General features: G+C 35.6%; 1 protein-coding gene across 1 annotated transcript in view; it reads left to right on the forward strand.

Moving 5' to 3' along the window:
• LOC121321276 (roundabout homolog 2-like) overlaps window positions 1-27,284 on the forward strand; it is a 261,265-nt gene that overhangs the window by 178,862 nt on the left and 55,119 nt on the right. Inside the window, exons 6-15 of the mRNA XM_041260177.1 lie at window positions 567-694; window positions 3,535-3,546; window positions 8,399-8,548; window positions 14,135-14,257; window positions 18,461-18,666; window positions 20,032-20,113; window positions 20,364-20,529; window positions 20,795-20,961; window positions 23,817-23,938; window positions 25,789-26,020. Of these exons, the coding sequence (XP_041116111.1) occupies window positions 567-694; window positions 3,535-3,546; window positions 8,399-8,548; window positions 14,135-14,257; window positions 18,461-18,666; window positions 20,032-20,113; window positions 20,364-20,529; window positions 20,795-20,961; window positions 23,817-23,938; window positions 25,789-26,020 (1,388 nt within the window). The remainder of the gene's footprint in view (window positions 1-566; window positions 695-3,534; window positions 3,547-8,398; window positions 8,549-14,134; window positions 14,258-18,460; window positions 18,667-20,031; window positions 20,114-20,363; window positions 20,530-20,794; window positions 20,962-23,816; window positions 23,939-25,788; window positions 26,021-27,284) is intronic.

Raw genomic sequence — 27,284 nt, forward strand, 5'->3', positions numbered from 1 at the left:
TGCTACACAGGGCAGAAGAACATTATTATAGCTCTGAAATGATGGAACCCTGTCAGGATATTTTCTAATCCAGGGGCCTCCACTACAAACTGGTAGAACGAAAGTGATGCCACTCTCACTCTGCATCTATCAAAACTTTCACACAATTAAACAAATAAATGATGGAAACATCTCTGTTCACATGTAGGGGGGCACATTTAATATCCAGTTATGAAATTAAATAAACTTAATCAAGTGAAGAAAGCTTTGGAGTTGAAAAAGACTGTGCTACCTTCAGAAATGTGCAGAAGCAGTGATTTAGAACCGTTTTTTCAAAGTACAAAGTACAAATGCACAAGAAAATGTTATCTTTATTTTTGCTACCTTTTATATTAATGTTTTCATCTGCCTTCAGACAGCAAAGGGTCTCCAGCTACCTGAATTTGCTCCTTTGTGACAACCCATTTGAAATAAAGTGCAGCAGAAGTGTTGCTTGGTTATATATATATATATATATATATATATATATATATATATATATATATGATTTCCAACACACCAAATATAATGCTTTTTTCATTCCTTAGCTATGACATTAAAGAGGATTACATGCTTCGTATTAAAAAGGCTTCCAGCAGCGATGAAGGTACCTACACATGTATTGCTGAGAACCGTGTTGGAAAAGTGGAAGCTGCTGCAACTCTTACAGTCAGGGGTAAGTAATACATCAGAAAGTTTCACCACCATTTAATAGATTTTAAACAATATACTGTATACTACTTCAACGTGAGGTGCTGAGTAACAAAACTTTAGAGAAAAAAAACAAGCAATACATCTTATTTTTCAATTTCCTCTTGAAAGATGGCCCCAGTACAAATATATTTCATTATTAATCTGTGATATTCATTGAAAAATCAAAATATACATTTGAATTGTGGTAAATTTGCACTACAACAAGTGAAGATAAACAAAATGGACAGCAAAATAATATTAAAGGAGCTGGAATATCATAGGAATCACATATATAAATAGCTTTTATAATGCAAATTTTCGTGTTATCCTGGCATGGCAAATAATAATAACAAGTGCAAATGAAATGCATTAGAATTTGTAAGTATTTGTGGTTGCTATATGTATCACAAAACACATCAGTAATGATGTATCTGAAATAGAAATGAAAACACCAACGCAACTGCTACACTATCAAAACCATATAGAAATTAATATTTAATATGCATGAGCCAATAAAATGACTTGCGTATTGTAGGTCATGCAGTAATCATAAATGAGATTTTTAACAAGTCCGGTAGGTAACTCTGCTTCTCAGATTTAAAAGCATGCCAGTAAGAAAAACTGTTTTTTCTATTCTTTGCAGCATTATGATCTCTCAATACCAGAAGAGTACCATGACCCATTTGACTGTGTATAGGACCTCTTTAAACTAATCAAATTGAAGAATTGGGGCAGTTCATTCCTTTTATTTATCTAGAAGATGTTTCATTGGGTTCACATGGAATTCTGGCTCCTTCTTTGTTTTTATAATCCTAATTCAGTTTGGGTACACAGTACCTCTGTAAAACAGCTACAGATGCCATTTCACAGTTTAGTGGTGCATGCTGAAGGTTTTCTGTAGAGGTGGGAAAGGTTAATCAAAACATTTTTTGCCATAAACTCTGTTCTTTTTTCCCCATGCACATTGAATTACATATTCAAGGTCCCTGTGGAATGGTTTAAAAATGCAAAGGGGAGGGGTCAAATGACCTGTGGGGCCGGATTCAATTTTCCACTTTTTAAATGCATGCATTTGATTCATTTAATCTGCTGAATGCAAAGCAGAGCACCTTTAAACTAGGTGTTTCCGTGAGGAAATTAAGCCATTTAGAAGATGATTTATATATATATATATATATATATATATATATATATATATATATATATATATATATACAAAGGCTGAATGCACACACACAGTCTGGTATAGAATAGCAGAAATGAAGTGTGCACATACCTTAATTAAGTTCTTTCCAGCCAGTGATGGTTTATATTGAGAATGTCAGCAACTTAAAAAATAAATGTTTCATCATCTGAAGAAGCACTAATATTGAGGGATTACAGTGAATTAACCTGTTTATTGGTTTAAATCAATCAACTAACTATGATACCTGAGATAGAAAGAGATCACTTGTTTCAAAAAAAAAAAAAAAAACATTACTTCATCCACTGAAAAGGAATAGAAGACACTGGTAGTAGATTGATTTGTTTTGTTTAGTGTGTCCAACCGTTTTTCTGACCCCACTTAGCATTTAAAAAGCATATATTTTGAGGAAACGTTCCAGACGCCCCCTGTATTATTTTTTATTTTTGTGACACATATCCAAATCACATACAAGTAGTGGTATGCCTTTATAAAAACATTATGGTAAAACCAATGCAAAGAGTAGTAAAGCAGTTTATAGTACACTAAATTGTACGACAAAAATAAGTATGACAAAATGACAAAAATACTAGTAAACTAAAATGTTGCCGTGCACAGTTACCTTGGCAACATTTTTATAAGGATCAACAATCTATACAAAGTCCATATTTAGAAATAAAAATGTATGTATTATCACTTTGTATTCCTTGAAGGTTATTAAATAAATAAATAAAAGTGCCAATTAGGTCTTTTTACTTGTTTTCAGCTCTTAAACAGTTGCAGTACAAATTATTTATCAAATGTTATAGCTAATCTGAAATATGCAACTGTTCAAGAGCTGAAAACAAGTAAAAAGGACTAATTAAGCAAATTATCAGTTCAATTAAGGGTATAGTTAAGTAATTGAAAGCTTGGTTGGAACGAAAACCATCAGCCACAGTTTGAGAAGCCCTGCTTTAGTCCAAGGGTGGCCAACCCTGGTCTTGGAGAGCCACAGTCCTTCAGGTTTTCTGGGTAGCTTTAAATCATTAATAACTAAAGACCTGGGAAGAATGTTAGTGTTGGCCAATTAAGAAAATAATTGGTTCAATTAAGTAATTGAGAACTCAGGTGGAACAGGTTTTATTTTTATATGAACACTTAATGTGGTGTAGTTATCATCGGATAATGTATTAATGTATAAACGTTAATAAGAATAATAAAGCATTTATAATATCCAGTCATCAGGGGGTTCTATCTTTTAAGTAATAATTTGGATCAAAGGCAAACAATAACACTTAAAGGAGGAGGAGCAGATCTTTAATACCTCAGTACCACTTGCCCCACTTACAATATAAAGCTAAAGTCGTTTATGGGCTGAATGTGTCTGTTAGGATGTCATGTACAATTGTTGGTTATGATATTCAAGGATCCTTCTTAATTATTTAAAGAACTAATACGGGTTGTGGAAAGAAGAAGACAGCCTTTGCATGTCTTTGACCTGTTTAAGAGAAAAACTTAACTCATCAGTTTTCCTCGTTGAATTGTGTACGCACAGCACATGTCATTCATTCTGACTTTTTAAAATTTCTTTTCCTATTTTTTGTTTTGTTTTGTTCTGTTCTTTTTATGTTCCCACCACACCATTGTTCTGTGTCCAGCTCGCCCTGTTGGTAAGTAACCATCCTTAAACCCATTTGTGCATGAGCTTCCGGCAGTGCTTGAACTCGGGACTCAATATTAACATTCAGCATTTACTAACCAACGCACAGCAGTACAGTAGAATAATATGCAATTGCTTTATTAGTATGAGTTCTTTCCATTCTTGAAAAAAAGCTTATTCAATTGTGTCCTTTTATACTTGTTACAATTTGCTTTTCCCATAATACTAACCTGTTAAGCAACTAAACCTGAATTCATCCAAGTTAAGAAGCCACCACAGATCCTGTTACAAGGGATGTTACCCTGTTTATTACAGATTGTTGTCTCAGATTTGTTATTATATATTTAACGTTTAAATTAGAAGCTGTTTTTTTATTTCTTTATTGCAACTCCACTAATTACAGTACATAACAAAAGAAAGGCTGCCCTGACTTTTCAAACATGGAACAATGGATTCAAAACTGAAACAATTGAAGAATCTTCTTTATATTTCTATTACATTTGTTTTTTTCTTGCAATTGAGTATATTCTGTCTTCCTCATAATGCTTCCTAAAAGATCATGTCTCCTTAGGGTTGCATTCACAGAAACAGCCCCACCTCCTCAACTATACTTGTTCCTAAAGGTCCCTGATGTTTTCACTGTCATTGCCAGATTCTGTTGTAGCCTGGCCTTGCTGTCAAATGCCACCAATGCCGGTTGCTACCTGAACATGTCTTTAAAACAGAATAAGGGGAAAGGGTTATAAAAGCAGTACAATTACATATTTTAATACTTTTGTGGTTGTTTGGTACAGGCCTTTTAACATTATTGTTATAGCTGTCATTTTAAGGAAAGGGGCTAATGTGTGGGCATGAGTTTAATTAAAACACAGTTACCCCATTTATCTGTATCAGGAAAAGAAATACTAATAATTGAGAACTGTGACTGGGTCAAAGTAGCCCAAGGTCTAACGTGTGATTGTCAGAAATTATTAGGTTGAAAAAGCTTTGAAAATTAAACATTCAGTCCATCCACGGGAAGGAGACTGTAATTGCTTTACCTCTGAATAAAATATGATTGAAAGAAAAAGGGCCTTCAGAAATGTATTTGTTTTAAACATCATCCAGACCCTGGGCAGATGTGTTCCATCATGAATTAAATATCTTGTCTGATAAACCATTTCCTTTGAGGTGAAGATGACTTTAATAAATCATTAAAGTCTCAAACCAAATGAGCTGCCATTTTTAGAACTTGAAGCTCAACTGAGTAATTGTCATACTACATCCCTTCAATAGCATAGAGGTATGCTGTTTAAACATTCATTCATTCACTTTTTTCTTTACATACAGACAATTTTGGTAGTTTATTTTATCAAGAAGGCCCATATCATAGTGCATGAAGTTGTTAACATTTTATAATTTGAAAAGAAAGCATGCTGTTCAAATACATTTTGTATTTACCGTACAGTACTGCATTTATAGATCCACTTTCACAGCTTGTCGGGCAGTAAGAGACAGCTCAGTTTGCCATGATAAGACATTAATTTTGTACAGTATAGTAGTGGTCTAAAGGTGAAGTTTCTTTCAGAAATGTACAGCGCTTATAAAATAATAATATCTGACTCAGTAGATGCTTTCTGCACCTGCAAGAGGCCAGCCTTAAACAGCTTTCTCATTCCAAAAATTGTAATAATGCTTCAGAAATCTCAGATCTCAAATAGGCTTATGCGTAAATAAAATTCGATTTGACTTAGAAATCGTTGCCATCCAAAAGCCTTTGACTATAAAATAACTTGCTTGACTGCTGAAAATACCCCCCTCATAATTTAAAAAAGATGCAGCTGACAAACCCTCAGGCAGTAACACAATAAAAATAAAACTCGGAGTACAGGTTGGCCTCTTAAGCCATTGCATCTCAAATCTGATATTCATTATGTACTGACAGAGTGTGGAATATGTTAGCTATCTATATATTTTTTACTACTTTTAATAAATACTCTAAATGCCCCAAAAGTAATATGACAATCATGACCTTTCCATTCAATAATTCAGTGTTTTGTCTAAGTACTCCCAGGAAAGAAAGTGTACCCTTATTGGTCCTGAATGGGAGAATTTGACTGTTTAGCTTTGCTTTGAATTCACCACAGTTTCTTTATTTGTAGCTGAATTAACTCTAGAATATTTTTACTTCATTCATAAGGCCTAAATAAATTTGCACTGTTGGATATCAAAAATGTTTTTCAGATGTGCATGGGGGGTGGGGGGTTGATCTTAACTGGTTAAATTGCCAAAAGTTAAACTGGAGGCCTGTAAGAAATGTTGGCATACTTTGCCTTGTAGACAGAAATGCATGTACTAGGTGACATACAAAAAATAAAGCATTTTGTTTTCATACAGCTTCATGATTTCTAATTTTAAAAGATAACTGTTTCTTGTTTTTTAAGGTATGTAAATTATTTTGTTTAAATATTCAGACCAGTTAATATTTGTAAAAAAAAAAATAAAAGCATTTCTGACATCATTGTAAATAGAACAGTATGTTTCTGGGTAGACATACCATATTGTTCTTGCAAAGATACACTGGCACATAAAAACAATTATCTAAAGCTTGAGTTTTAACTCAACCTGCCATTTGGAAACAGCTATCGAGGAAGCAGAAAACATTTTGTAATTTGTAATTGTTCCATGTGTGGCAAAGTGGCTGGTGAATGAGGAACAGGTGTAGCGACAATGTGGTGCAGGAGTGAAAGGCAGACAATTGTAATCTGGTGGAAACTGTTTTTATTTGTATTCCAGGTCTGGTGACCATAAAATAATAAATCCCCAGCTATACACAACAATGTGTAAGGCACGGGAATAACAAAACAGGGCACAGTCCCGAACAAAAACGAACACACGGTCACCAGTCCTGGATGAGTGCAGTCGTGCTGGTGGTGAGTGCAGACACAGGTATTTTCGTGACGGTAGTGCAGTGGTGATCCGGATAGTGCTGACCCTCGGCGACAGCTCCGGGGGTGCTTTAACTGTCTGGTGGTGCAAAACACAGACAATTAGTACACAGACAAACACAACACAAAACACGTAACACGTCTCCTTTTCTGGGAGCTCCTCTCTCAGTCCTTCTCTCCACCGAGCTTTACCCAAACGAAGGAAAAGATCAGCGTTACCCTGGCCTCTATATGCAATCCCATATGACATCTTGGTAAACGGTTGCAGCTGCCTTATTGCTTTAAGCTGCCCCTCGTTTACCTTTCAGGTCAATACGGTCTTACAACAGAGACTCGCTTCTTTCCAGGACAGGCCGACTTCCCGGCCTCGGAAAATAACTGTCAGGCCAGCCCTTCCAGACACCTCTCCTCCCGTTCTTTACCACCAGACCTCATTGTCTTTCCGTCACACATGCTAATGTGCACCTTGACCAACCAACAGCATAGTGTAAAGAATAGCTGCTGTTGAATTGACAGTTGTGGTTTTACATGCACTGATTAGATGGTACCCCAATTTCTCTTTAAAAAGGTTTTGGGGAAACAACTAACTTTGTGATTATGACCAAGGAACAGTGACAAGAAGGAATAAAGAAAAAAAAAACAGGAGCAAGAGAAGGACAAGAATGAATGAAAAGAGTCTGCTTAACCAAGAGCTGTGGAATGCCAATGCAGCCATGTTATGCAATCAGGGAGATAGTGGCTCTATCTGCCTCTTCATTATCTCCTGTTTAATCCCAGCCACATCGTACCTTCCCATGCTGTAGACACAACTCAGAACATGATATGATTAACCTTAGGGTCCTGCAGCCCCCTCGCCTGGCACACAGCTCACACTTGGGCCCTGTTTCCCCATTCCGCTCAAACATCTGATTTCCATATCATCCTCAACGGCCGCCTAAACTGGCCATTAGCATAACATAGCTCAGGCGTGACACTGATTGAAGTCAGCGCTTACTGAATGCACTATCAAAGCATAATTTGCTAGAAATCAAATCTAATTTACTGTCCATTTACATTCTCCAAACATTTTTTTTTTCCTACCACAAAATGTCCCAGTTATCGAGTCTTAATTGTTTTCCTCTCCTCCCTTTTTCCTTTTATCTGGAATCCTAGTGATCTCTGCTCTCACTGTTATAAGATTTTGGCAAGGTTTAGGGACAAGGTTTATGTATTTACTGATCTGGATAACCTGCTTACTAGCTCCAGTTTAAATAAAAACACATTGCGAAAATTATCACAGCTCTTGAAATATACAATACAGTTTTTTTCTGTTTCAAAATAATATTTTTGGTCCAGTATAATCAATAGATATTTCAACCTTTTCTGAACTGTAAGATATGTCATTTCCAAAACATGCTTGTTGTGTTGCATTTACAGCAATTTCTTGCAACGTTATTTAAATTACTGTCAGTAGGTATCAGTTTCTTTATAATTAAAAAAAAGGATCCAAAATAAATATAAGTGAAATGCACTGGCGTACATGGCTATGTAGTGCAGTTTATCAATTCTGGAAGCCTTTATTCTGATTACCACTATGTAATTCATATACAAGTCTTTGCTTCATACATTAAATGTCAAGGTTTTTCTTAGGTCAACACTGAGGTGGGCTTGCAGAGCTATGAGAGGATGTTCCAATGGCACCTACCAGTGTCATTGTCCCTTACTCTTCATAAGAAGCTGGAAATAACTAGTTTACATGAGACAGAATGTGTCACATCTGTCAAACTGAAAACTTTTCTGTTGTCTTCTCTATTGTTCCTCTCTGTATTTATCTGCCAGACTGTGTTTTGTTGCATGATAACTGTGATTCATCTACCACCTCTGTGTGTTACCGTGCATCCTAAAAAAAAAAAAAAAAAAAAAAAAAAAAAAAAAAAACTTTTTGTTTCAAACCAGCTCCTCCTCAGTTTGTGGTCAGGCCAAGAGATCAAATCGTTGCGCAGGGTCGAACTGCATCCTTCCCCTGTGAAACAAAGGGAAACCCTCAGCCAGCTGTCTTTTGGCAGAAAGAGGGCAGCCAGGTAAGTCAAATTCTTATCAAACTCATTCCTTAAATATCTCTACCACGACAAAGCCAGCTTTAAGTGATGTTGTGAATAAAAACCATGTGCATCAGTGTTTTAAAAGGAGCTTGAAAAATGTAAAGAATGCATTAGATAGAGGGTATCATTAGAAGTTTTAATAGCTGCATATGGCTTTATCTTTCGACACCTGTAATAAATGTATATTGCATTTCCTCAAACCCTGCTTTTTATTTTGTTATATGATTCCTAACACAGAAACCCTGTGATAATGGAACGTCAGACAAGATATCTTATTTAAATATTTTTAATAATAATAATAATAATAATAATAATAATAATAATAATAATAATAATAATAATAATAATAATTACCATCTGGATGAAGCTTACAGATGTACTTCAGATATGTTTCGAAATATGGAAGTTTAGTATGCCCAGTGGAACTGAAAATAAGTGGTCCTTCAGATCCTACTCACCCAGTCGCTGGAAAATAACAGCTACTATGGGATCTTATTTACCCAGCTAATGAACCAATATCCTTGAACCTGTTAATGGTGCAAAAGGAGTTATGAGGTACTGGCTAAAAGAATTAATTAAAACAGTAATTAAGTAATTAGGCAGAGGGTGCCTTTTGTGTCACACTTGAATCTAATGAAGTGGACATCTATCATGTAGCAGTGGGATAAGGTAATTTAAAAAGTACATAATTTGCGGCATTAAAGTCATTAGATTTAATTGAATCTGGCTAATGTCTTTTCATGTTCATCTGCTTTGAGAACTTAAAGAATTCAAGGATAAAAGACGTTAAAAGTGCGGGTTCATTCAATGTCAATGCACCTCGAATTGTTCATCATTCTCTGTTGATTTTCGTAAGTGTTCCTTTCAAAGCGTGGACATTGGTTATGGTGATAACTCTGGCATATTCACTGAAATAATTAAGCATTTTAGCTCATGCTTATTGTAAATTAGAATTATGTGAGACAAAAATAGTTTGCTATTATATATATATATATGAGACAAAAATTGTGTTTATATATATATATATATATATATATATATATATATATATATATATATATATATATATATTATATATATATATATATATATACTGAGTGTACAAAACATTAGGAACACCTGTTCTTTCTATGAAATAGACGAGGTGAATCCAGATGAAAGCTATGATCCCTTATTGATGTAATCTGCGAAATCCACTTCAATAAGTGTAGATGAAAGAAAGACAGGTTAAAGAAGGATTTTTAAGCCTTGACAATTGAGACATGGATTGTGTGTGTGTGCCATTCAGAGGGTAAATGGGCAAGACAAAAGACTTAAGTGCCTTTGAACGGGGTATGGTAGTAGGTGCCAGGCGCGCCGGTTTGAGTGTGTCAAGAACTGCAACGCTGCTGGGTTTTTCACACTCAACAGTTTCCCGTGTGTATCAAGGATGGTCCACCACCAAAGGACACCCAGCTGATGGGAGGGCTAGGGTATGGAGAAAACCACATGAGTACATGCATCCATCATGCCGCTTGTCAGCATTGCAGGCTGGTGGTGGTGGTGTGATGGTGTGGGATGTGTTTTCATGGTATGCATTGGGCTCCTTGATAAAAGTGGAGCAACATTTGAATGCCACAGGATATCTGAACATCATTGCCAATCAGGTGCATCCCTTCATGGCAGCAGTATATTCATCTGCTAATGGATTTTTTCAGCAGGATAATGCACCATGCCACAAGGCTAGGATTGTCTAGGAATGGTACCTCGAACATAACGGTGAATTCAGTTTACTGCAGTGGCCTGCCCAGTCACCAGATCTCAATCCAATTGAGCATCTGTGGGATGAGATGGAATGAACTATTCGGAGCAGAGATCCACTACCAGCCAACTTGACACAACTGTCGGAATCATTGGAGTCAACATGGGCCAGCATCCCTGTGGAATGCTTTTGACACCTTGTAGAGTCCATACTCTGACGAATTGAGGCTGTTTTGAGGGCAAATGGGGGTGCAACTCAATATTAGGAAGGTGTTCCTAATGTTTTGTACACTCGGTGTATATACAGTGGCTCTCAAAAGTATTCACCCCCCTTGGAGTTTTTGCCACTGATCAACACAAAGAAGTCCATACTGTCAAAGTGAAAAATGAAATCTACAAATTGTTCTAAATTAATTACAAATATAAAACAGAAAAAAAAAAAAATGATTGCATAAGTATTCACCCCCTTTGCTATGACACCTAAATAAGCTCTGGTGCAACCAATTGTCTTTAGAAGTCACATAATTAGTTGAATTGAGTCCACCTGTGTGCAATAAAGGTGTTTCACATGATTTCAGGTTAAATACACCTGTATCTGGGAGGTCCCACAGTTGGTTAGTACATTTCCTAACAAAAACTATATCATGAAGATGAAGGAACATTCAAAGCAAATCTGGAACAAGGTTCTTCAAAAGCACCAATCAAGGATAGGATATAAGAACATTTCCAAGGCATTGAATATCCCCCAGAGCACAGTAAAGTCCATTATTAAGAAATGGAGAGAATATGGCACAACTGTGAATCTGTCTAGAACAGGCCGTCCTCAAAAACTGAGTATTCGGGCGAGAAGGGCACTAGTCAGGGAGGCCACCAAGAGGCCTATGACAACTCTAAAGTAGTTACAGTGTTCCACGGCTGAGCTGGAAAACACTGCATATGGCAAAAATAGCCCGGGTTCTTCACAAAACTGGCCTTTCTGGGAGAGTGGCAAAAAGAAAGCCATTTGGCGCAAGCCTAACACCGCACATCATCCTGAGAACACCATCCCTACCATGAAGCATGGTGATGGCAGCTTCTCTGCGTCAGGGCCTGGAAAGCTCATGAAGATAGAGGGCAAAATGGATGCAACAAAGTACAGAGAAATCCTGGAGGAAAACCTGTTGAAATCTGCAAGAGACCTGGGACTTGGGAGAAGATTCATCTTCCAGCAGGACAATGACCCCAAATATACTGCCAAAGCCACACTAGAGTGGCTTAAAAATAAAAAGGTCAGTGTCCTGGAGTGTCCCAGTCAAAGCCTGGACTTCAATCCAATTGAGAATATGTGGAAAGAGTTTAAAATTGCTGTTCACCAAAGGTCCCCATCCAACTTGACGGAGCTTGAGCAATTTTGCGCAAAAAGTTAAGAATGGGCAAAAATTGCAGTGTCTAGATGTGCAAAGCTTTTAGAGACTTATCCAAATAGACTCATGGCTATAATTGCTACCAAAAGTGCCTCTGCCAAATATTGACTCAAGGGGGTGAATGCTTGTGCAATCAATTATTTTCTGTTTTGTATTTGTAATTAATTTAGAACAATTTCTAGATTTTATTTTTCACTTTGACATTATGGACTTTTTTTGTGTTGATCATTGGAAAAACTCCTAATTAAATCCATTTTGATTCCATGTTGTAACATAATCATATGTGGAAAAGTCCAAGGGGGGTGAATACTTTTGAGAGCCACTGTGTATATATATATATATATATATATATATATATATATATATATATATATATATATATATTAGCTCAAAGAGCCAGTGTGTGTGTGTGTGTGGGTGTGTTTATATATATATATATATATATATATATATATATATATATATATATATATATATATATATATATATATATATATATATATTCATACACTGATGAACAAAAGAAACAAAACACTCAGGTCTAAACGTAACACACTTTAAAAATTAAAACACTACGAAGTTAGTATCGGGTATGATCTCCTGACAATCCTGGCAACGTTGACACATAGACCTGGATAGACTTTTGGCTAGTCACGGCTGTCTCCTGTGGATGGCACTGGCGATTTGGTCCCACAGATATTGGACACGGATCAGGAGAAAAAGCTGGCCACGACATGACCTCAACATTATTTTCTTGAAGTCCAATTGTAAATCTAGCACTGTCAATGTATCTCTGAGCCTTAAGGTTGCCCTCAATCTGTACCAAAGGCATTCTTCTGGTAAAGGAGATTCCACCCCACAGATTCCTCACCAGACTTTCTCCAAATGTAACGACTATCAGCATGACCAATAGCTCGATTTTTGTTTCATCACTCCAACCTTTGACCTGGACTCATATCTTATCATTCAAATGCTGTTTTGCAAACTTTAAGCGATTGCCCTTGTGACATTTTCCTAAGAGTGACTTTTACCTTGGCCTGCGACCACCTTCACCATGCAATTCTTGACCTATGATTGAAATGGAAACCCCAGTGCCACTTACAGCCAATGCACTTTGAATACACTATGTAACACAATTTTTGTTCCTGGATAGTAAGTGTTATTTCCTAATTGCTTATGCCTCAAAAGTATAGAAAATGGCTATTATTCCCCACAAACTTTGCTTTTGTGACTAGGACAGGTACATTTCAAAATATCATTATTTCCAATGAGAAAATGGGCGCTTTTGTGTCTTTTTGTTCACATAAAGTCAGAAAAAAACAACATCTGTAAATACAGTATAATCGTAAATCTCGAAAAATTACTCACTTCTAAATCTTTTGTAGTCATTTTTGTATTACTTTACTATAAATACATGTTAATTTGGATTCATATGTTGTTTTTTTCTGACTTTATGTGAACAAAAAGACACACATTTGCCCGTTTTCCCATTGGAAATAGTGATATTTTGAAATATCACTGTTGTGGTCACAAAAGCAAAGTTTGTGGGGAATAATAGCCATTTTCTATACTTTTGAGGTATAAGCAATTAGGAAATAACACTTACTACCCAGGAACAAAAAAAAAAAAAAATGTTACACAGTGACATCTTTGGCAGTCAATCTCAGATTGTTATCAACCTTCTTAACAATTCTTCCACTTGTTCTTGGTGAAAGAACCTTCTTTCTTCCAGACCGAGGGAGCGTTGTGACAGTACCATGAGTCTTGTACTTCTTGATAATAGAAACAATAGTTAAAATTGGGATATTCACATGCTTCAAAATCTTATTGTATCCTCCAGCTTTATGACAATAAATAATTTTCTGCCCAAGGTCTTCAGATACCTTTTTACGTCTTCCCCATATTCTTATCGGTAATGACAACAATCATCCTATGCCTAACCCTTGTATACTCTCTAAGAATGTTCACTTACAATATATTTTCTAGACTTTTCTAGAATTAGGTTCTGCATTACTATATTGAAATTTCTAGCACCTTATAGATCATACTGTCATAGCATTAAAGGGTATGAATACTTTTGAATGAGCATCTTTGGAGTTTGCTGAAATAAATCATTGTAGATCATTGTAGACATCTATTTCTTGTAACTTTTTTTCCTCATCCACAAAAACCCAACTTTTGCTGCAAAAGATTTTTCCTAAAATTCTTTTTTTTCGAGGAATTTCTAGAAATTATAAATTTCCATTGGAGTAGGTAAATTTTTGACTACAACTGTGTGTGTGTGTGTATATATATATATATATATATATATATATATATATATATATATATATATATATATATATATATATATATATATTATACGATATGTTTTATATATATAAATAAAAGAAAAAAGGTTCCCAAAACAGCCCCAAGGGTTTGGTCGGGGAGGTTGTTTGTTACAGTTTCCCAGAGTGGAGACCTCACAATCACCACTGTTCAGCGATCAGATGCTGGATATTACATCTGCCAGGCTCTTACTGTTGCTGGCAGCATCTTAGCAAAGGCCCAGCTGGAAGTCACTGATGGTAAGATTTAATATTGCCATGTCATGCTTGGTACTGTATATGGCACCACAGCCTACCCTGTTCATCTTTCCAATCACATTTTCATTGTAAAGAGTATGATGTTTCAGTACATGTTAATACCACTCATAAGCAGTCATTATACCATGAGTAATCATTGATCGTGCACTGGTACTGTGTAAAAACTGTCAAAATATCAGAGAAATGCAAAAAATACAGCTGTGTAATCAATTCTGGGTATATTGATTAAGTTAGTAAAGTGACTGTTCACTACAGATTATCAATTTCCAAGCACATGGCAAAAAACAAGTTTAGGTGTCTCCCCAGATGCCTGAATAAGATGTTTCTGATACAATTTAACAAGTTATAAAGAGCTAATAAAAACTAATGGGGGAAGCCTTAACACTGTGTTAGTCTGTGCTTTACAAAACATTCTACTCTCGCAAGCAGTGTATTATTGCCTGCTTGTTAAAAAAAAAAAGAAAGAAATCTGCAAGGTTTTGAACCAGGGCCGTTATGACGTTTTGCTATTCATATCAGTACATTCATGATAGGGGTGTAATGATGAAGATATGCTGAAGCTCCCTCCCATTGATCTTCTGTACTGTTCCAAAGTAAATGTAGATGCATCTACAAACTTTCATTAATAATATGGTGTTTAGTATATAGATTCATCAAAATAGCCATAATCATTATTTAAAGAATGGGGAAAATAATAAGTTGTAAAGAAAATTGAACCTGGCACATCTCAACTTGCTATCTTGCTATTTTAAGGCCTCCTCTGTCAGTTATCATTTACGAAAATATCAATAAAATGCTAAGGAAAATTATGCTCATGATTCCTAGGATTACTGATAATCAAATTCATTTATGAAAGACAACAATCAACATTAATCCTCCTTTCCGGAAATCTTCATTCTGTCCAATTGCTGTAGTTGTGTAAAGCTCTATGGAGATGCAGGCAGTGACCGAAAGTTTGTGAAACCCATCCAATGATATGTAATCGGAGTTAGCATGAAAGGATATTCATCACAGGTGACAGACAGCGAGAGATGGACACACACTCTACACTTTCGTGGGGTGATTTTAATGGCTTCTCTTTGTTTTCCAAAAAGCCGGCCATATTTTATGACAGGAAGGGTTCATTGCTTTCTGATCCTTCTATCTATACCAACCATCATACTTCCCCAACTAGTGTTCCAGAGATTATATCTTAACCTTCTTGTGACCCCTAGCAGCCAGCTCTCCTGTTTGACAAAATGATGCATTTTCATCCAATGTGAATTTGCATGTAGATTAAAAGGTCATTTAAAATTAATGGAAAGGCGGTATTTTTTAATATCTGTCCACGTTGCGGCTTGATTCAGTGCCTTGGCCGTGATTGGAATAAATAGGACAGATAAATATTAGGGGAGAGGACATGGAGCTGTTAATGGGTGCACCTGCTGCTGCTGCTGTGATTTACTGTGGTGAGGCCAGGAAGAGCGAAGCCGGTTCAAGGAGATTCGTAATGAGAAATTCTTGCTTAGACAGTCAAGGCCTCAGTCTGATCCTACTCTCTCATTCTCCTTTTCCTGAGTTGAATAAAAAGCATTTGCTGATTTGTGGAAGGTATTGGTGGCTCAGGTAGCGTTGTCAACTCTGGCCTATTATTATTATTATTATTATTATTATTATTATTATTATTATTTTATTATTTTTCAGTCGTTTAGCAGATGGTTTTATCCAAAGTGACTTACAGAGACTAAGGGGTGAATTATACATCATGCTGCATTCAGAGTCACTTACAATAGGACCTCAGTTTTATGTCTCATCCAAAGGATGGGTAGGCTCTAGGTTTGAGCTACGACAGTAACCTTGGTATACAAGTATATCAGCACACCAGTGTAGTTTATGAAACATGTGGTGATTATAAAGACATACATTGAATGCTGCTAAATTATGCATGTTAAATATTTTGGCAGGAATCTTTTTTATCCCCAACATCTACAGTAGGTTGTATTCCATTAAGAAACGCATGTCTCATACATGGTACAGCATATTCCCACTCTAAATGCTATTATACGCTAGATTTTAATGTCAGTTGGTCTATTTTATACTACAGCATTAGAAAAAAAAAAAAAAAAAAACATAGCAAAGTTAAGAACACCATCATTCATAGGTTGTATTTGTCCTTCTGAAATTTCTTGTCTCTGTTAGCTTGACAATAGAACTCCACCTTAACATGAATGTCAGACATGTTAAGCTGTTAATGTAATAACACATATAGGCATCAGCTACACCATCCTATATGCCCCTTGGTGTTGTCCTGTTACCTTGTTGCCACCACTTGACGAGTTTAGAGATTTAGTGTACTGATTTGTATTAGTACTTTCTAATAACCATGCATAGGCTTCAATTATTTTATAAATATTGTTTACTGTTATTAAAGCAACTTTTGTTAGTATTAAAATGCTGCAATACAGCCTGAAATGAAAACTACACTGGTGATTTAAATTCTAGTTATGTTGAGAAACATAGTGCTGAGTGACACAGTGTGGTCTCCCATGACAAGGACACTGTCAGTTTAACCTGAGAGGAGCCAAGCTAAATTAATACCAAAGCTGTAGCCATCTAACCACATTTCTATTGGTAAGCTGTTGAGTATTATATAAAATGAGCTCTGGTAACCTCAAATCTTGCTTGTGATGGATACTCTATGTTCATAATATTAAGGACAATTTATTTTGTGTCTAATTTGACAGGTTTATAACATATATATTTAAAAAATGGCATAAAAACTATGGAATATGTTATATAGAATGCTATCTCCCTATATTTACATAATATTTATTGACTAGGGTAACCAATGTTTTTCCGTGTTGAGATGTTGTGTTCCAACTACAACACCTTTCCCGTCCCAGGTAAAAAGTTTTAAATGGACACCAAGTTCTATATACCTTACCAAGTTGACCCACTGCAATGTAATTGTGAGGTGTCCTTCACTGGACCACCAAAGACAAATTGTGTTTGAAAGACAATATGAATAAACAGAATCTGACTGGAGGAAATAATGACCAAGGTAATTTGGTAGAAGAACAGTGAAATGTATAGGAAGTAACAGATAGTAGTTAATGGTGTTGAAAACACCAAAAGCAAACCCAAAGTTTTCCTATTTTTTAGGTTGACATTCTGTGGGTTTTCCTGGACAAATTTCACAGCAGGATAGAATAGAGTTGTTCATTAACACATACGGTTTACCATCATTAATCTACACCTTAAAATTAATGAATGTTGTGTGGTAGCACAAGTCTGAATAGATTAGTCAGTTCTGAAATTCAAGACATTAAAAAAAAAAGAACACTGAAATATTCCACATTTGTACATATTCCCATGTATATGTTCTCTGGATATGAAGCAGTATAGAAAAAATATATATAACTGCACTAAAGGCGTATACTTTTTTCCAAAACAGTAATTGGACTTACATAAATTGGTAACAATGTTGTTTTCGATAAAGAATTTATTTCCTATAAATGTAATGCCTATACAATTGTTCACAGATCATTAGGAACTGTAAGTGTTCTTTTAACCTTTCACCCCTGGTCTCAAGGAAGATGTTCTCTCACCCAGAATACTGGAGCTGAAAGATTCTCTGAGCCTAGGGACACTCTGGTATTTCATTGATCATGATCTCTTAAGAGGTTAAAAAGCCTTAATTTGTGCTATATAAATTCAATTCAAGGCTTATAGCAATATTTTGGTACCAAGAGGCAACCTTCAGGTCATTCATAAAAGGTAATTTCCCCACTTTGAGGGAATGGGCATTTGAGGATGGATTTGACAGTTCAAAGATTCACTGAATTGAAAATGGTGAGTTACTAGTTATTTACTAACCACAATAAAAATGCAGTATTATGCTGGCAAAACAACTGAAACTTCCTAAGTAATACCATTTGGTGCCTGTGTAATGATATGATCAGGATGGTCTGGTTGAAATTCAGGGAAGAAATCTGCAGTCCCTCTTTCTAATCGTTTACTTACTAATCATTCTTACCTGTTGATGTTTTTGCATATCTTTCACTTTCCCAACCAATGAAAGGAATTGCTTGGTTATACAAAGGTAAACCTGTCAAGTGAGGTTAGTCCCTATTTCAGAAAGCATTGGCTTCCCTTATACACCTTTAGATATCAGCATTATTTAATGATTTGTGTGTTCATTTGTAGTGTTGAACGACAGGCCCCCACCCATTATCCGCCAAGGACCAGCTAATCAGACACTAGCCGTTGACAGTTTGGCTTTGCTAAAGTGCCAAGCCTTAGGTGACCCTATTCCTACCATCAGCTGGTTAAAGGACGGTTTGAGTCTCCTTGGAAAAGACTCTAGGATGTCTCTACAGGACCGAGGAAGCCTTCAAATCAAAAACATACGGGTAGGTATTGTCTTTCTTTGGTATTATCCCCATAATTTGGGTGTCCTGTAAAAAGTTTACCTAAAGCAGGTTCTATTGTCAAGTCAAAGACAATATAACCTGCCCTTAGACAGCAGGAATGGAGGCAGGGGGATTTTTTCTTGTTTTGCCAGACAGCTAAATTTGAAACAACAGTAAGACTACTTTGTAAAACTAAAAATCTTTTGAGTTGTAGATGTATCAAAAGGTCTACAGTTAAAAAACAAGTACAAAAAACTACACTAAATAGTTTCCTAGGCCAGATTAGACCCTTTAACTTTTAGGTTGAGCAACATTTTAAACCCTTATACATTCAGGTCCAAAAGGGGAAACACCCCTAATAACCTTCCTCCCATCAGCAACCTCTCTTCATCTGTCCTTATTTTCCATTATCCTTTTAAATCTGCTCCTGACAGGTTTCAGTTGTATCTAGGTTAAAAGTAAATTAAAAGGAATCATATTGCTTTTGCTGTAAAGGATACATAGAAAGTATTGATTTTTCTAAATTGTTTGGTACAAACACTTAGCAACCAATGCCTTATTATATAAAGGAGAAAGCTCTTGGATTACTTCCAGTAGCACGTAAGGGTTAAATAAGCCAAACAGAGGTTGAAAAACGGTTGCCAATAAACACGTTAGCTTATTTGGAGTTGAGTAAATATAACAACAGTGAGCAATACATTGCTTTATCCATAATATCCATTTGACTTGACAAATCTTTATATTGCTGACATTTTATTTAATAAATTGAAGAGAGACAAAGATGAAAACAACAGCAAAAAAAGAGATATACCAGCTGTCATCAGTCTTTGGCATTTCAGCAGCCATAAATTAATTATCAACCACTGTTGGTAGAAAATAGAATTTATTAAAGAAATTAATGTCAGCACTTTTTGGGTAAACCATTTAGTCTCCCTCCCATGTACTCAAGTAGAGTCAGGCCAAGGAGGTTAATGTGTTTTTACTGTACAGCTGGATTAAACGCTGTGCTTGAAAAGATCCCTGTAGTTCATCCAAAGAGTAGCAATTAAAACAGTAGCCTGGAGATCTCAGACAGAATTCAATGACACTTCTGTGGGTCATCATTGATTCTAGCTCTCAGGTCTGTTGTTTGGATTCAGGAAAGAGCATTTTGGTACCCATAACTGTGCACTAAATTATAGCATTTTCTTTACATACATTAGCAAATGTGTGGTGTCTTTTGGATGCTACACTATTTCTATGAACACATATAACCCCCAGATGAGTTTTGCTGCAAAGTAGCATTGCTATCAGATGTACAAAAATGAAGGATGCTTCATATGTTATAGTATGGATTTTACATACAGTATCTTACATTTAAACTAGCTCTCTGATTCTGGCATCTATACCTGTGTGGCTGCAAGTTCCAGTGGGGAAACATCTTGGAGCGCTTTTCTTGAAGTGCGAGGTAAAGTGTTATTTAACCAACTTTTTTATTAAATTAAATACATACATGACATGTTGATCCCCAAAATTTGGTTGGGGTTAAAACTAAATATGTTTAAAATAATTTTCGGTCAGATTGGAAGGGAGCTACTACATGGGCTTTTAGAAGCAGCCAGATTCTTGCAACTGAGTGGCATGATTACAAGAGCTCAGTGCCTTCTCGCAGATGGGCCACTGGAGGACTAAATTAAGTCTCTTTTATATAAATGTAGAATCTGGAGGAGCTACAGTGAGCAAGAATCATGATGTCAGTGAGCTTCCAGGACCCCCGTCCAAACCACAGGTCACCGACGTCACAAAGAACAGTGTCTCGTTGTCTTGGCAAACAGGCATGACAGGCAGTTCACCTGTCACATCCTATGTCATTGAAGCATTCAGGTACTGGTTTTTACAAAATAAGTTCTCAATAATAATTTGGTCTAATAATTACCACACAATAGTTACTTGACTGTTGTAGGATCAATCACTGGCAAAACTGATCAGTGTAGGCTACTATGTTTAATCATTTAATCTATAGTAGAAGCTTAAGATTTGACATCAAACACTGTAGAGCCTGTTTTATAGAAATAAAGAGAGAATGTGTGATGTTTGTATCCTCTCTGTATCGAACGAGATACTCACCATTATTTTTTCCTTATTGTAGCCAATCAGTGAGTAACAGTTGGCAGACAGTTGCTGATCACGTGAAGATGACCCAGTTTACTGTGAGAGGACTTAGACCAAACACAATCTACCTGTTCATGGTCAGAGCCGTCAACTCACAAGGACTCAGTGACCCAAGTCCAATAACAGATCCAGTACGGACTCAAGGTAAGGCTATTAAAGGACTTAAATCAAATTCCTTTGTTTAGTAATCTTACTTTGAATGCAATGATTTTTAAAGGGTTGTCTCAATGTGTAGGTTGCAAGATTGAATGTAATCACAATGTCACCTTGTGAGTCGTGCGATTACATGACTCCCATGATTCCAGAGATCAGAAAATCAAAGGCAAAGCATTAGAACTCCAAACAGTTACTTAGATGTGAATAAGTTACACTCCCAGTTCACAAAGATGAAAACCATCATGAAGTTTACATTTATTTATGCCTATTATTTATTTAGTAATTTTAGTGTTCTGTTATTTATTATATATTTTGGCAATAAACACTTGGATAAAGTGAATAATGTTAAGCTATGATGTAACAGATTGTACTCTGTATTATATTTTAAATATTGACACAACAAGTACTCTGTCTGAAATTAATTATGTGTTTCTGGAAGCTTATTGTCACTTACAGATTATAGCATGAATATATCAGGAGTGGTGTTTATAGAAATTAAATAATTAACAGACTCTTCCAATGCACAAGATCCAAAGAAAGAAATATTACACGGATTACCACATTGACATGACATTTATTTTAACCTGATTACAGAAGAAGAAAACATCTAAAGCAGTGTACGGTGTAAAACCCATGACTGCTTTTTGTTAGAATTCCAATTTTCTTTTTATCCACACACCATCATCACATAGTTATCTTTACAGCTTCTCTTTGTACTCCATTGCCTTTTCATTTTGGCATTTTAAAGGATTTACCTCCCCTCAAGCTGTTTACTAAAATCGGTAATAACATTGGAGAAGTGTTCTTCCTGTTTGAATAATGGGAAATGCACTACAGTGCTTTGCTGGTCTGAATTAATCATTACAAAGTCTCTCCTCTTAAGTGTTGGGTGGTCTGAAACAAAGTAAACTGTAATATTCAGGGTTAAACCTCTGAAAGGAAAAAAGTACATAACCTAAAATGAATGTATATAAATGTTTAATATTATGCTTCAGTGTATTAAACCTTCATGTGCAAATAAAAGCTATTCAAAATACAGTATTTGAAATAAAAAACAATTTGTCAAAACCTTTTTTTTTTTTTTTCTGAAAACAAGGGCTTTCTGTATGCAGAGACCTGCAGCAATGTAATCAATCCTCCTTTTTTCCCTATTGGATGCTCTTGTATGCAGCTTGTCCGTCTGTTCTGTAACAGTGCAGTCTGTGATATCTTACAGTGCATTGCATTTGACAGAAGGTTGTGTACCACCAGGGAGCCTGTCACTTTGTCCCATAGTTTACTAGAGTAAACCAGAAGTCGGCAGACAGTCTTTCTCTGACATTTATATTCTAGAATGACTGTGACCTACATTGCTGCTCATATTCCTAAATGACAAAAGTTACAGGCATGACATATAATTATTAATTCTTTATTTGCATTTTGTGTCAGCAATTTCCTAGGCCAATCAGTTTTTGTGTGTAAGTTTTAATGCACCGTTTTTACTGTCAGTATGTGGCCTGACACTGTTGGAAAGAGGGAGGACAAACACTCTCAGTTCTGACCAATAACCATGGATGCTGTCCAGCTTCAGGGTTGCTAAATTAAATCTTTAAGTGCTGGCTGACACCTCATAAAAAGGAATATGTTTTTTATCAGTTGTAATTAAACACTCCTCCCACACTTAGATTTTTGGAGGAGAAAGGGTATGAAATATTTTGCAGAGGCTGCTGTTGGATGGTTTTACTGGCTTCTGTTTATATATATCCAAAATGTCTTCACTCTACTTTTTAAACAGATGTTTCTTCTTCGTGACAGCCTGGCTTCACACACACTGGAGACTGCCCAGAACAAACAATTTTGCTGATTAAATACCTGCCTGCTAATTGCTAATTGCAAGCAGGTGATATCCACTATCATTTGGAGCCCAGTGAATCCCATCCTGGCTCCCTCTCGTGGCATTCTGGGAAATGTAGTCTTTCGGAACCCCTCCTGGACTACATTTTCTCTCTCTCCCATCTGCACCACTATACACCACTATATATATATATATATATATATATATATATATATATATATATATATATATATATATATATATATATATTGCACATTATACACATATGTTATAGTCGAGAAATGAAAGGCCTTATAATAGGATGTTTCTATTACAGGTTCCTGCTGTGTATTTAAATACACTCAGGATTTACCTTCACATACTGTTGCAGCAGTTAACTTTCATAATTTAGCTGTCATATTTCAGTTGGCAATGACTACTTAATATAATCAGTGGGCTATCGTTTTCACAAACTTGATTTCAAGATCAAGGTTTAACCAACAATACTCCTATCAAAAATGGTTCTAGTTGGATTCTTACAAAAAGATGAAGTTCCTTGTATCAAATCTGTTTCTAAATTACTGTATACATATGGTTGTATTATTATTCCATCATGGGGTATATAAGACACACATACTTATGTCACAGTTTTACATAACTCAAGAACCACTTATCCATTGATGCAAGTACTTACAATGTGTATCGTTGTTCTTATAGTGGCAGTGTGTACAGAATGTGTCAGTGGCTTTGCTTGAATTTTCTGCTTGGGACTCAATCCTTACTAATAGTTTTCAACATGAATGACCCACTACAGCCCGCAATATTACATTATGTTAATAATACTCCAAACCCAGTTTTGGACATTTTGCACATTATATTCAACACATATATTGGTTGACCATCCCTAATCCAACACTAACCCCATGGGTATGCTGATTAATTGTTGACAACCCCGTTCATTGCCCTAGTAACACCCTGGTGTGTGTGTATTTTTACCTGTCTTAACTGTTAACTTGTATCATGTATGCAGATATCAGTCCACCAGCACAGGGAGTGGATCACAGGCATGTGCAGAGAGAGCTGGGGGAGGTGATTATACGACTGCACAACCCTGTTGTTCTTACACCAACAACCATTCAAGTTACTTGGACGGTAAGTTACACTACCCTATAGCTTTGGTAGCCTATATTACACAATTTTAAGTTAAAGTTGAAAAATGGGCATAATGGGCATTTAGCTTTTTTATAAGTCTACATGTTTTTTTTTTTAAATATTAAGTAGCATACAATACAGCTAGCTGAGGCATGCTGTCATAGGTTATCTGCCTTCAGTGATAGAATGCATTCAGTTCAGTTCAAGCAGTGTGAAAGACACTGTACAGATTGAAAATGAAACCAGATAATATAAGAATAATTTATTTCTCATGTTGAAGCACTCAAGAGTGCTTATGTTTTTATTAGCAGGAAATTACACTGGTGTTTAATCATCATTTCCTTTTTTGTAAACAGGCATGTTCATAAAGTCATGAGTTCCCTAAAACATTCAATTAATGAAAGTCTAACACAAATAGAAACAATTTTCCTGATTTACAGACCCCTCTTCAAGGAAAAAGAAGCTGTTTAATGTCCTCCTTAAAAACACAGCTCACTACTTTCAGTTTATTACTGTGAGTTATAGCCAGCCTTTGGTACATAAATTAAAGTTTGCCTTAAGTAAATGGAGCTAAGTTTAGAAAACAGACTCTTAACATTTACTCATTGCATGACATGTTGCTTCTATCTTGACGTAGACAATGACATGACATTTTCTGACATCAAAACAGTTCTGCTGACCAGCATTCATCTTTCTTTTGTGACATTTAGTTCCAATAACTGCCTTGAAAAAGTAAACTTCGAACTTGTTGTAAAAGTATGTCCTTAAACAGTTTTGAGCTGATTTATACATTTCTGAGTTATGTTAATAACAAATACAAATAAGGACACATGGTTTCATCCACTTTGTTTGAATTTCTCATTTAATTAAGTTAACATCAATTTAATAACGCATTACATTCAACAATTATTTCTACAATCATAGTTGTTTTAAGGACATAGTTTTATCACTGGGCTGTTCATGACAAGTTCATGCTAGCACAAGGCTTGAATGAATTTAGAGTGGAATGTATCATTAATTAACGTTTACTTTAGAGAAATTTGATTAATTTCGATGCAATTGCATTCTTATTAATAAAGAATTACTAAAATTACATCCATATATTTTTTACTGGATAAACACACAGAAAATAATACAAATAAAAAATAAATAAACATTCATATTTGTACTGTACTATGCAACCATTTTGCCATATTGCATTGTTTTATTCATGATATAAAAAATAATCACAATTTGCAAAAATCTGTTTCAGAAGTCTGCTTTGTAAAGTTTTAAGTTGTACTGTATACTCAAAAAACACAGAAAGGGGTAATAAACATATTTGCTCAAATATGCCCTGAAATGACTGCTTTGATCTAAAACATTTGAGTAATTAATTATTAAGCAGTTCACCTGTGCTTCAGTGTTAACTGAACAAATCATATAATCACATCATTATGAGAACCATAAACTATAACACTCATGTACAGTATAGTAGCACAGCAGATCATACATACATTATTCAATGAAATCAGGCAAAAGTGTAGTATTTCTCAATTACACTGTAAACACTGTACACACACACACACACACACACACACACACACACACACACACACACACACACACAGTAAGCATCTCTTATGAACTAGTAACTGAAATATGTTGATATGAACAAAAGATAACAGTTTAGGGGTCTGATTTACTTAGAGCACGGTATAAAAAGCCTTTCCATGTTTTAAACATTGTACTGTTTTAGAATATCATTAACTGTCTATTCTTTTTTGTTAACATACTTTCCAACACATTACATTCTTATTAACAGAGAATCCCTCATCTAAAGTGTATTGCATCTTGCTTGCTGTTCACAGGTGGACCGGCAATCTCAGTTTATCCAAGGCTATCGAGTGATGTACCGGCAGACTTCTGGCCTGTCCTCTCCTTCCAGCTGGCAGGGTACTGATGTGAAAGTACCAACTGAGAGGAGCACTGTGCTGTCCAATCTCAAGAAAGGCATTGTATACGAGATCAAGGTTCGGCCATATTTCAATGAATTCCAGGGGATGGACAGTGAGTCCAAGTCCGCTCGTACAACTGAGGAAGGTAGGTTCTGTTAGCAAGAATGCGCCAATGCATCAGTGTGTATGGGGGTGAAAGATACAAACTACACATTGCATTTTACAACACAACAACAAGATACATAAAAAGAGGTACTCAGGATGCACTATAAAAAAATAAACCTATACCAGGTGGTATACATAAACTAGCAGAGATGCAAATGTTGACACCTATATATATATATATATATATATATATATATATATATATATATATATATATATATATATATATATATATATATATATAGGGGTAAGAACCTTTAATTATACCAAGTCTTTGCACACAAAAAAAAAAAAAAAAACATTAGGTATGGTAGGCACTGTATTGGTATTATGCATCATTGCCATAATCTGTGTTACAAAATTCACATGCAATCTCCAGATTCACATGGAGTCTGGAGATTACAACCTTTCTATTTTCCAACAATTGGGATGTGTTATATTGTTTACTTTAGAATGTTACAGGACTCTATATTGACTACTTTTATTTTCTTGAACCAGTATTTCCAGCTCTTAAACATGCATTACAGTCTCTTGAACCAGTTCAACACTAACAAACCACCAGCTCTGACAATCCAGTATTCCCAGTAGTAACTGGCAATCCCAGTAGTAACAGGTAACAGGCAGCTTGCCTAGTGGCAGAGTTTATGACATTCCATCCACCTTGCCATCAGACTCAAATGATTTATTTTCCTGTGTGGCACATTTTATTGCATTCTGATTTGCCTCATTACATTCCATAAAGTGCATCTATTTGTGATGCAGATAGACTACTGCTCTCATGCTGAGTGCACATAACACCCCATTTTATTATTATATATACAAAAAAACATGGAAAATGTAGATTTACTAAGAATGCCATTAGCACAAGCAGCAATCTATTAAAGGAGGAGGATGGTTAATGTCCCTGAAACCTGACAGGACCATGTATTTCCTCACAACGCTGTACAAAACTTTTTAAAGGCTACTTCCCTATGTGCATCTTTCCAGTGGGGGTTTGAGCTCCCATTACCTACAGATTCATAAAGTTTTGGTAGATAAATATAAGCTTAGCCATATCTGTGGTCTACAACACTCAAAACAAATAATACTGTCACCAACCAGCTGTACAATATAGATATTTTGGTTTTAAGTAGCACGAAAAAAATATTCTCTAGTTTTGCAGATTTAGGTTAGTTGTTAGTGCTTGTACGCCTACATAATGAAACATAACAATAAAACTACAAACATTTCAACATGTAAAATAA

This window comes from Polyodon spathula, chromosome 9, assembly GCF_017654505.1.
Source record: "Polyodon spathula isolate WHYD16114869_AA chromosome 9, ASM1765450v1, whole genome shotgun sequence".
In the NCBI taxonomy this organism is placed as follows: domain Eukaryota; kingdom Metazoa; phylum Chordata; class Actinopteri; order Acipenseriformes; family Polyodontidae; genus Polyodon; species Polyodon spathula.